The sequence below is a fragment of the Harpia harpyja genome, chromosome 3 (genome assembly GCF_026419915.1).
Source record: "Harpia harpyja isolate bHarHar1 chromosome 3, bHarHar1 primary haplotype, whole genome shotgun sequence".
Taxonomy (NCBI): domain Eukaryota; kingdom Metazoa; phylum Chordata; class Aves; order Accipitriformes; family Accipitridae; genus Harpia; species Harpia harpyja.
Window position 1 is genome coordinate 4,020,048 of NC_068942.1, and position 12,424 is coordinate 4,032,471.

Genomic DNA, 12,424 nt, shown 5'->3' on the forward strand with positions numbered 1-12,424 from the left:
AAAGATTTAAGTGATTTTTGTTTTCTGTTCATTTTTTCCTATTTGTGTCATAAGGTACATGGAAGAAGTAGTGGAGAGTACATTGTCACTTTTGTCAGTAAAACATGAGCCTAATCATCCTGCCTCTCCAGATTTTCTGAGTCCAGTCTACTTCTTGGCTCTGCTAGATATCAAAGCAGTATGGTTTAAAAAGTGGACGGTAAGCAAAAAAATCCCAACCCAACAACCCCGTAACTTGTTCATGTCTAACATATATTTTGAAAAGTTTGATTTATGACTGTTGTTATCACAGACCTATTGTGACCTGATAACAACCTATAATGAGCACTGTCATTAAGGAAGTCTGGGGTTTCTTTTTACTCATTTATGTCCTTTGCCCTTTAGCACTACTCTCTCCCTCCGTTTCTATTCAGTTACTAGTTTTCATAAAATTTCTGAGAACTTACTGCGCTTTGGGACTTCAGTCCCTTTGTCATAATTGACTGACAGCTATCAAAAGATAGAAATATTTTTCTGGAAGAAGTGATGAGCATGAAAGTGCAGTTACATATATGATATGCTGCACCCGACTTGCTAACTTCCAGTGGATGTTAGAGCTTTTTGCAGCCTACCATATATAAACTTATAATTTAGGATTTACATGGCAATGTCAAAACACATAGTCTAACATTTCAGTGTAGTTATTTTTCTGTTTATTGCATGTTCTGCTACACATTTTTCGAATGACTTAGTTTTTTTTGTCATCTTAAATGTAGTGCAAACAAAAGGCTCCGTTGAGTTCAATACATTGAATATATACTGTGCACAGGATCTCTAATAGAACAGAATCAGAGATGATTTCTACTTCTTAATTAGAAAATAAAAGTTACATGTTTGAAGTAACATGGTTTAGTGGGCACAGATGATGGTTGGACTTGATGATCTTGAAGGTCTTTTCCAACCTAAATGATTCTATGAGTCTATGAAGTTGACATTAAGTCTTCTTTGTCATTTTAGCATGCGTATTACAGCAGAACAGTGGTATTTAGGCTTTTGGAAAAGAAGTATAAATCTTTGGTAAGTATACCCAAGGCAAATTTACTTGGAACTTGTTCTTGCTTTGCACATTGTGGTTTGAGCATTTTTTTTTCCTTTTCACCTTTTGTCAGAGCTGTTCCATGTTGTTTAGCTAGATGAACCTTATTGATTTTAATTTTTTTTTTAACTTTCTCTTTGCTTAAATGAATCATTGTTAAATGCAAAGAAGGGTATGTGACAGCTCTGAGTAAGGGGAAATTTGGATGTTTTGTAGAAGGTGTTTAATTAGGATTATTATTTTTTAATTCCTTATGTTGCATTCATATTTAGAATTATTTCTGACAATGTATAAAAATAGCAAATGGTGCATGAAAAATATCACACAAATTCTATGCTGAATTTGGATTTTTGGTGGAAAGACACTAAAAAGCCACCATTGTGTTCTTTAAGTTAGGATATGAAGAATTAAGGATTCAAAATGTCAGCAGAATAAATCAAACTAGGAAAACTTCTTCAGTGATGTAGGCATTAATCCTATCACATATTCTGTGTGGGCAGATCTCTTCACTGGAGTGGAAGTTTCATTGTTTTCAGTAAGACCAATATAGATGTGAGATCCACTGATATAGACAGGACTTTGGCTATGTTTTGTAAAATATTGTAATACAAATGGAATATAATGTAAAATATATGTAACTGATAAAACCTTGAGATGGGAGACAAGGATACAGACAACTACAAAAGATGTTTGTCTTGTTTATCTGTATGCATAGAACAGAGCATAGAATAAAGCATGTTCCATGCAACAAGAAGTTTATAATAGGAAGTCCATGAGCAGGGTAGTCTAATCTAATTTATAAGCATAAAGTAAACATTCAATTAAGTATTTTTTTTTTTATTGGGTATGTCTGTATATTTTACTTACACTTGTCAATAAATCTTAGCACCTCCAAACTGTAATAAATCTAAATGTACTTTGTTTATGTGCTATATTTGTGATTAATTTCTAAATCCATGCTGATAATTTTTAAACTTTTATATACATTGATTAGATGATAATGATACAGCTCTTCTGCAAAGAACATTAAAAGCACTGACAGCACCCAACAACCAAACTTACGGTTTAGTAAGTTTATTCAAGTCAAAGTTTTTCACGTGTGGAAGGTGAAAATCTTCCATAGTAATGACAATATGGCAATCACAGATTGCTATTAACTTCTCAAAATACTTGCATGTTCTCTGTACTCTCTTTCATAGATTGTCTTAATGCTTATAGAGCTGGTAGTGTTATAATGTAATAATAATGGCAGTGTGTTTTAATAGCCCTGTAAAATTTGGCCTTCTGTTGGTTAGCCTATCTAAAGCACTGAAACATGAGATAATTGCAGTGAAGTGGATATTTAGGTTCTTGTGTTAAAGGACAGTCCTTGGATACAAGGGAGAATGACTTTATTGTAAAATACCAGGTATTTTATTATTTTGTGCTTTTTTCCACAGATTAATGCAGCTGTCCAGCAATGTCTTGATTATTTTGAATTTTGCAAGGCAGCAGTTAATAAAAATTCCAGAGTCAATGATTTCTCCCAGCAGCATTGTAGTGAGTATCTTTGCATGTCTTGCATTATATGCACATACATCCACATTCTCTAGGTCTTTGAGCATGCTACCTCAAGAGGAAGATGTTCTATCTGTTCTTTTTCTTCCCAAAATATTGTATATCCATTTTTTGAGAGAACACTAATAGCAGTGGTTAATTACTTAAACTGTCTGTCTTTATATGCAAAATGATCCGTGTACGTTTCAGGTATTAGCTAGATACTGTAAAGTAAACTAAAAGAGTCAAGTCCTGATTTTTTTGTTTTATTGTTAAAGGTGATACCCAGAACTTTTCTTACACTGGACCAGAATTGCAGTATGTCTATTTTGTTCATTCACTGTGCCTTCTAGGAAGATTGTTGATCTATAAGCAAGGCCGAAATCTCTTTCCAGTACAGCTGAAAAATAAAAAAGGTAAGAGGAGGGCTGATGAAAATGGAACCTGTTGAGCAACACTTTGTCCATACTTGATACATATTTCCACTGCAATATTGTGGACATTATAGGACAGTACTCTGTTCAGCGATTCTGTGCTTGGAAACCTTTCTTAAAAGATGGTATAGGTAATTTTGAGCATCAACAGTTTTTTAATCTTTGATGGATGTGGTTGAATAAATTGCTTTTATCTTTACGTTTCCTGTATTAATTTCATGTTGAAGAAGAGTTGGATCAGTGTGTAAGTGATTCAGTCTTTCTAGGTATGAGTAATACCTTTTGTCAAACCAATTGATAAAATTGGCTGGAAGAGAGACATGTCCAGGGACCAAAACTGTTTGTCAGGTGTGAAACAAAATCAGTATTTCAAGCTAATTGCAAATTGAAGACAATTGCTCTGAGCTTAACCTATTAATATAATTAAGGTAAAACAATGGTACAGGAAAAGGTCGATACCTGTGGCACAGAGGTATTAATAAGGTTACAATATATGAGATGGAAAAGCCCTTGGGCATCCAGAGAAATCTGCATATGGTGATATGTTGTGCAGGTTGGCAAATGCAGGTGTGTGAGAACAATTGTAGTGTTCCATTACATTAATATCTCTATTAATTCAGTGTAGAATTCAAAACATTACTGGATACTAATTCTGAGACTTGTCTTTTGAAGGTATTTTGTCCCTCTGATTTGAGGATCAGGACTTAATAGATCCAGTGTAGAGCAGTTGTGAGGAAGAAACATCTACTAATCGAGTGCTTTTGTCATTTATGGATTATCTGTATAACACCATTCAAGCAGTGATCCATTGGTGATGGTTGCTTTTCTCTCTCCCCTACAAAAGTAACAACACCACCATCTGTCTTCTTAATAGTCTCCTTCTCAGCTTCATAGATAGCAACCCTTTCCTCACAAATTGTCTGATTTATTAACTTAATTACATTAAACTTGGAGCAATAGTTCCCAACCTGCATTTAGCTACATGTTTGTTGTTTTTGTTTCAGGCCTGAGGAAGAGTTGTCTCTTTTCCAGTTGTTTCACTTAATCTAATAGCAAGGTAATGCTTTTTCCTACAGCCGTGTATATTCGGCATTCTCAAACTTTGGCGGCCATTTGTTTCAGTGGAAGACATGGTAAAATTGCAAATGGCTAAACTGGGAGCAAGATCAAGCCTTTTAAGTTGATTGTGAAATACCTTGGTAGAGTCTCAGGGACATGCATGTCCTTTGCTTTGAGTTGTACATATGTTGTTTTCCTCAATAAAGCAAAGCATCGTTTACATATATTTACAAAATCCATTTTATGTGTGAAATTAAAGTTGCACTTCAATTTGCAGAATACTTCCCTTTTTTTTTATTTTCGTTTTTAAATAGATGGTGTATCCATAACCGATCTGTTGGTATTATTTACTCAGCTTATTTATTACTCTCCAAGTTACCCAAAGACAGCTTTGGCAGTGCATACAGGTAAATGTTTGTTTTTAATATGTGCTAATATATATATATATATGTATATAATTATAATGAGGCATGTGGTAACTTCTTTTGCAGTTTTTAATTTGGGTCTGTTATTTGTGCAGATTCTTCTCTTCCCTTCCTCCCTTACCTTTCCTTCTTCCCTCTAACTGTGTTAAATCAGTGCTTAACAAAGTTATAATTCAGAAGCATCTACATAAGCCATATAGGTATGTTTATGTAAGTTAAAATATAAACAAATACTTTTTGTGTTCCCCAGACAATTATTCTCCAGCAAGTCTTGTTATGGAGATTCTGCAAGTTTTTTGTGATCAAACAGGATGTGCTGCTGAATGTTTATATACGGATGCAGTGATAGATGCCCTACTTCATCCTGTTCAAAGTTTACTGAGTGGCACAGAGGTTTGTAGTAATCTTCCAAATAATTCTTAAATCTATAAATATTATCATTTTTATGTATTTACTGTGTAGAAGATTTAGTCACATGGTAACTTTTGTAGTATTTTCTACATTAGCTGTTATAGGATGCCTTAAATAGCGTAGGCTGTTGTTATTGTTGGCCTGGCAAACTTGGTTTTCTTGAAATCTTGTGAATATTAGCAAAAATTGTGCTGTAGTGAGACCGTTCTCTTCACATTGCTTAATTTTTTTTTCTTGCAATGTTTCTGTGTGTCTTTTGGATATTTCTTGGATACTTATTTGCTCTACCTGCCATTTGAAAGGCAACCTACTTTTATTCCTTTTTAAATTCTGCTGGCAACTTGAAGTTAAGTGTTCTCAATAATTAGTATAGGTAAAATATGCAATTCTTCATGGAAAATTATTATTTTCTGAAATGGTAAAAGGAAGAGGTGTCTGTGGGCTCTTTTGTTTTGTTTTTTTGTTTTTTAAACATTTCTATAAGACCTGTAAAAATCTTGGGAAAAATTATCTACCTCTAGGTACTTGAAAGTCTAGTTATAGTTTCTGCCTGTCCTATTGCTTTTGTTTTGACTGAGATGACTTAATTGATCTACATGACCGTAAGTCTCAAGGCAGAGAGGCTGAGGGTCTGAAATGCCCATAGAAGAGCCTGAGCTGTCTTACATAAAGAGACTTTGAGAGAAACTAATCATAGAATGGTTTGGGTTGGAAGGGACTTTAAAGATCACCTAGTTCCAACCCCCCTGCCATGGGCAGGGACACCTTCCACTAGACCAGGTTGCTCAAAGCCCCATTCAGCCTGGCCTTGAACAATTCCAGGGATGGGGCAGCCACAGCCTCTCTGGGCAACCTGTTCCAGTGCCTCACCACCCTCACAGTGAAGAACTTCCTTACATCTAACCTAAATCTGCCCTCTTTCAGTTTAAAGCCATTACCCTTTGTCCTGTCACTACATGCCCTTGTAAAAAGTCCCTCTCCAGCTTTCTTGTAGCTCCCCTGTAGGTACTGGAAGGCTGCTGTAATGTCTCCCCAGAGCCTTCTCTTCTCCAGGCTGAACAACCCCAATTCTCTCAGCTTGTCTTTGTAGAAGAGGTGCTCCAGCCCTCTGATCATCTTTGTGACCCTTCTCTGGACCCGCTCCAACAGGTCTGTGTCCTTCTAATGTTGGGGACCCCAGAGCTGAACGCAGTACTCCAGGTGGGGTTTCAGAATAGCAGAGTAGAGGGGGAGAATCACCTCCCTTGACCTGCTGGTCATGCTTCTTTTGATGCAGCCCATTATATAGTTGGCTTTCTGGGCTGCAAGCACACATTGCTGGGTCACGTTGAGCTTCTCATCAACCAACACCTCCAGGTCCTTTTCCTTGGGGCTGCTCTCAGTCCACTCATTGCCCAGCCTGTATTTGTGCTTGGGATTGCCCCAACCCCTGTGCAGGACCTTGCACTTGGCCTTGTTGAACTTCACAAAATTCACACGGGCCCGCCTCTCAAGCCTGTCAAAGCCCCTCTGGATGGCATCCCTTCCCTGCAGTGAGTTGACTGCACCACACAGCTTGGTGTCATCAGCAAACTTGCTGAGGGTGTGCTCAATCCCACTGTCCATGTCACTGACAAAGATGTTAAACAGTGCTGGTCCCAATACCAACCCCTGAGGAACGCCACTCGTCACTGGTCTCCACTTCGACATCGAGCCGTTGACCACAACTCTTTGAGTGTGACCATCTAGCCAATTCCTTATCCACTGAGTGGTCCATCCATCAAACCCATGTCTTTCCAATTTAGAGACAAAGATGTTATGTGGGACAGCATCAAACGCTTTGCACAAGTCCAGGTAGATGACATCTGTTGCTCTTCCCTTATCCACTGATGCTGTAACCCCGTTGTAGAAGGCCAGAATATTTGTGAAGCGTGATTTGCCCTTAATGAAGCCATGTTGGCTGTCACAACAGCTGAGAAGTTTTGAATTTACTTCCTGAGACTCATGCTTGCGAAGACAGTCTGGGTTCCTAACTTAAATACCTCATCTAGGTTCTTAAAGTTGAATTTTGTAAGTATCCTTCTGATTATTTTTTCAGTGCAGCTTGTTCATTTTTCAGAAAAGACTCTTTGTATTAATTCCTGAATATATTTTTACCTATACAAAAATATTCCAGTGCTATTTCAATCAGTTTCCAAGTAAATATTTTAAAGTATGTATTTCTGTAAAGCTTAAAACCATAGTCCTGCAAAAATTTGATCATGTCAATAATTTAGCTCTTCTGTGGGTATCTGTACTGAGTACAGTAGCATTACTTATACATTTAAGTATACATAAGTATACATTTACTTATACATTATAAGGCTATGTGTATGCTTTTGCAAGATTAACGCTTTTTTTTTTTACTGTACATTGGAAAAATGTAGTGCAAATTTTTACAAGTACAAAAAAATGACTAAGCCTGCATGTGCTTTGAACACTGATAGTCAAATTTAAGAAGAGTACTAAGGCAATACTTCATTGATTTGCTGTGATGGAGGCCTGTGTACTCCCGTAGGCAATCTCTATGGTTACATGGTATTCTAAAGCATGTACAACTGTCTCTCTTCTTTATTCTACATTAGTAGTTAAAAAAGAAGTTATCTCAAAGTTTAGCAGTTCTTCCCTTACTTTTGTTTATGCCATGCTCAGCTGTCTCTTGTAGGTAGCTGAACTCTTAACAAATTGTAAGCCCTCCTGTGACTTAGTAACTGGTCTGTTTAAAAAAAACAGGTTGTGTTCAGGAATATTTAATGCACAGTAGCTGTAGTAGGTTGGTTATGTGTTGTGAATCTGGAATATGTCATATCTGTTCTAACAAAGGTGCAAATTGTTTTGTATTGCATCTGGCAAACCAATAGCTAGAAAAGGTAGACCAAGTCAGAGTGACCCTCTTCCTCTCTTACAAGAATTTGAACTGGTTTTGCTTCCCAACCAAACCGTTGGCATTTCTTGGACACCCAAGAATCCTAATGCTGGACTCTAATAGTGGACCATGCCTGTCTCAAAAGGAAGGCTATGGCCATGCACACATCTTCCTTCAACTGGGATTGGGAGGCAGGTAGCACTGGAGCTGCATGTGGGGCTCCTTGGTTGTACGGTGGGCCTAATGAGCAAACACAATGCTGTTATTTTATATTTGAGCTCTGAATTCTCTCAGGTAAGTGCAAGCTTTACTTGCCTTTTAAGCAGAGTACTTTTGTGTATCTGTAGTAGAGGGGGGAGGAGAAACTCAGTGGCTATGAGCAGGAGTTGTCAGAAGGATCAGTTTGTGGGCAGCAGTATTGACCTTTTGGGTTCTGTAGCCTCTGAGTTGCTGCTGAAGCATAGCTGATGCAGAATATTGCATTCACATTTTAAATAAAGTACTTTTTTTTTTTTTTTTGTGTTGCACAGGGAAAGCAAAATAATAACACTCTTGAAGAAACAGTGACAGCACAGAATGTTCCTTTCTTAGAATCCTGAACAATGATACCCAGTAACCTAAAAAGAAAAGGTCAGGGAGATTTTTAACTCTCTTATCACTGAAAATTTTAACTAAAAAAACAAAGTTGAATTTGTATTTTTCTCTTGGGTTACTTTGACCACTGGCATTAAAAGTAAATTCTTTAAATTTTAAGGTAGGAAGACTATTTATTTTTTCTCTGTGCACTATATAAATTGTAGAGCTACCTGTAAGAGAAGAAGCAGGAGCTGGATTGCATAGCATTTTAAAAATAATTTCTTTTGTGAGTCCAGCTGTCCTTGATGAGCAATAGAAGAGGGGAAAAGATTTAAGCAGTGGACTTCAACTTCAGGAGAGTGGTGCTTTATTCCCCATTCTGACATACTAGATATTTAACAAGTGTTACTGGGAACAGTACTCCCCCCTAGCTCATCCTTGCCTAAAAGTCATCTCACTGGTGACTCCACTCAGTTGTGCTGGGTGTGGATATGGGGAAGTTACCAAAGGGGACTTCTCACTTTGAAAATTGTTCTTCTTTGTAAGTATGTTTATGCATAAATCCTAGGAATTGGGAGTGTTTCTCAGTCCCTGGGTGAGAAGGTACACTCTGGCTATCTCATGACTGCATTATTGAGGCATACGGACAGGAGCAGAGTTTTGGTGAGCACCTTTAGGACACTGCGAAAGTCCTGCAGAATTGCAGCTACTGTCTACTGTTAGGCCCTCAGCACATCTGCCCCCTGCTTCCCCTCCCCTGGGCTTGGCAGCCTGGGCTCAGGGCCAGCATGGGTAATGGTGTGGATGTCAAGCCTTGAAGAGAGCTTTTTGAGAAAGCTCTGCTAGGAATCCTCGGCAGAGATCCCCCCAGCGATGACTCTGCCAATAAGCCTCAGTGTGGACTCACTCCACCTTCCGCTTACTGTTTTTTGAAATGACGTTCTTGTCCTCATTCTCTGCCTGTACTATGTTGTAGCAGTATTGAAGCCTACTGTCCCATTGATCTGAACCTTGACCCACAGACTTGATTTCTTGGTTTGCTTCACCTCAGACCTGCCTTGTCACTATAAATCCAGTTGTGTGGTGATCATTGGGCTGTGTCTGACCCTGGTTACTATGTCTGCAGCTGACCCCAACTCACTGACTTGGCTTCCCGGCTTAACCTTGGACCTCCTTCATCACTGTGGAGGGGATCTGGACTGTTGGGTGAACCCGCTTACTATCGCTGGACCTCGTCTGCTCACCTTGCTTGGGTATAGTGGGAGTGCCTGCCCATTTGATAGCGAAACATTGGCTCTGCCTGCCTCGTTATCAAGCTCAGCTCCTGGCTTCTTGTCCTCGCAGAGCATCCTGCCCTTGCTGCTCACTGACAGGTTCTTCATGGAACACCTATGTTCTACTTGTCCACCATTGGAATATTGACTTCACTTATTAATAAGCAATGGCCAATTTAACATTAATTTGGGTAGTACATTCGTTAGTCACGGTGCTGTACTGAACAGTCTGAATCCCAGTGTTAAATGTTCAGGTCTGCTTGATTACAGCCTAGTTGTGGCTATAGAGTGCTCTGCAGTAAGAAACTGGTAGAGGACTTTTGCTTTGCTCCAGTGGAGAAGACTTTCCTCGTGATTCCAAAACAAATGGCTGTTTGGTCCTCCTGCAGCCTAGAAGTGAGGTGGACACCAAAGGTCTTAGGAACTGGAATTCCATTTCTAGCCAAAGAGTTGCCAATATGTATGCAGCAACGAGGGAATTAGCATGTTTCTCCCCTTGATTCAGGTATTGTTCTTATACCCCTAGATGGTATATCAAGAGCCTTTCCACATTCATGGTGGGAAAAGAGAAAAAGGAGTTTAAAAATGTCTGTTCTCTATATCTGTTCAGTCGTTGGACTTCTGCCATCATCATTAGAAGTGGCAGTTACTGCCATTTGTGATGAAGATTTCTGTGTGTTGTTTGAACATAGGTTGTTTACTTATTTTGTTTAAGCCATTAAGCAATCATTGGAAAGGTGACCTTCAAGTTCTGTATACATAAGCCAGACTTGAATAAACAGCTTTCACAAAAGCATTGAATTTAAAACTTCTTTTTTTTTTTTTTCTTCTTTTTTCTTCCAAATAGATGTATATAAATTGTCTTGAAACCACTTTAATTGATGTAGCTGATATTTTGGCAAGGATTGCTGCTGTAGAAGATGGTCTTTCTCTTCTTCTTTATGGAGAAAATGAAAAAACTGCCAAAGATGATAGGTAAGAATGCATTAATGAATGGCATTATTGAGAACTTCAATGAATTACATTAGTCTTACGAGACTAATTTTCTCTTTTTTCATTTATCTATAATGTTGTATGTTTTGTTGATGTTTGGAGTAAAATATCTGATAAGTAAAGTAGTAAGTGTTTTAGACAATGTATTAGGGAGACACTTATGGGTATAATCAGGTGAAATGACAATTTAAAGAAATACTTTTTATTAAGGGGGATTTCCATGGTTTACTTGTTTTTCTTATTTATGGAGAGCTTTCATTTATCTGAATGTAGTTCCATTATATTCATGGTGCTACTATTCAGGCCAAAGGCCTCTCTTCTCTGTTTTTTGTTTGTTTTTAGAATAAATATTAAAAATCAACGTGACTTACTGGAAGAATAGATTTAATGTAGCATTCCTTCATTTTCAATACATGTGGTAGAGACAGATCTTCTATCAGAAGCTGACAGTCGTAACGCTGTACCTAACTTTGGATCTGTGTGATCCTACGGGTGGTATATTGTTAGCTGATGTAAAACTTGAAACGGCAGTAAAATTGAGACTGGTCTTTAAAAATATCTAAGCTGCAGGTTGTGAAAATGTTTGGAATGTATGTCTTCTAAGTGGAGGAATCTCAGAAGTTGCATATGTTTTTAAGGGGGGGTTGGAAGTAAAAGATAATATTTTGGAGAAAGAGTTGTCCTTTGCATTGCAAACCCAGAAGACTTCAGAGGGAGATCTCGGATAGGAAAAAGGAAGAACAAGGACAAATTTTTCCTTGTAGTGATATCCTTAACACTGATTAAGCAGAAGCTAAAATGATTGTCTTGTTACTCTTCCCAATTGGACTCCTATAAAACACACAGCCTGTGTAGTTCATGTCTTCCATCCAGCCTGCATGGCCAGTGGATGCGTTTTTGCTTTATGTAGACCTGTAGCCAAAGTAAAATCACTTGCTGTACATTTCTCTTCTTCTGACTGGTGTTACAAGTTATAATATAGTTGGGCCCTCCATAGTGGGTCATAGTTTCTTTCCATAGTTTCTTTTCCCCTAGAAAAATTTAAATAAGTTTAGTTAGAGGATTTGTTACAAGGCTTATTGATAACTACAAAACAAAATTTTAAAAGTGTTATTTTATTTCTAGTCCTACAGCTGTTCATGTAATTGTTCAGTTTACAAAGAAACTTCTTCATGACGACATTTCTCTCTTATCTGGATCCGAGCATTTGCCAGTTGTTAAAGGAGCTTTCATTTTTGTATGTCGTCAGATGTACAGAACTTGTGAAGGCCTGCAGATGCTGATTCCTTATGGCTTGCATGAATCTATTGGAGAGGCCTGGAAAAAGGTATATCTTGTATTGGATTAGGAAGATTGGAAAAAAAAATCTTACTGTAAGAGGTTCAGTTTATGTAACAGTTGTTCTTTGCTTCAGGTTGCTTATATTTAACTAGTAAGATAATGCTTGGAATTGTTCTAAAAGTGAAGTTCTACTTTTCAAATTTTCCTTCTGTATGTGAACCTAGCAGAAGCTTAGTTTGAGACTTCTATGCCTTAAGATTAAACCAGGAACTCTCAAGATGCTTTGATAGACCTATCATTCATTGTCCTTGATGCTAGAAGTCACTTGATGTCATGATAGCCAGTGTTACCACAGATCTTGTCTTCACTCTCGGTTTGAGATATTTTGAAAGGAAAAACTCCTGAGATGTGGTCTTAGTAATTTTTAGGTTAAGCTAGTTCATTTTGGTGAGAGATATGGAAGAATAAAAGGAGAT

At 37.7% G+C, this 12,424-nt stretch overlaps 1 protein-coding gene across 8 annotated transcripts in view; it reads left to right on the forward strand.

Annotated features, from left to right (window-relative positions):
• Positions 1-12,424, forward strand: part of TBC1D32 (TBC1 domain family member 32) — a 91,146-nt gene that overhangs the window by 13,230 nt on the left and 65,492 nt on the right. For 7 of the 8 annotated variants that reach the window (XM_052781202.1, XM_052781204.1, XM_052781208.1 and 4 more), the window contains 8 exons: positions 55-199; positions 997-1,056; positions 2,515-2,614; positions 2,890-3,027; positions 4,419-4,511; positions 4,780-4,922; positions 10,522-10,649; positions 11,793-11,994. In XM_052781202.1, coding sequence (XP_052637162.1) covers positions 55-199; positions 997-1,056; positions 2,515-2,614; positions 2,890-3,027; positions 4,419-4,511; positions 4,780-4,922; positions 10,522-10,649; positions 11,793-11,994 — 1,009 coding nt within the window. The remainder of the gene's footprint in view (positions 1-54; positions 200-996; positions 1,057-2,514; positions 2,615-2,889; positions 3,028-4,418; positions 4,512-4,779; positions 4,923-10,521; positions 10,650-11,792; positions 11,995-12,424) is intronic. The other variant, XM_052781203.1, reaches the window with a different exon arrangement.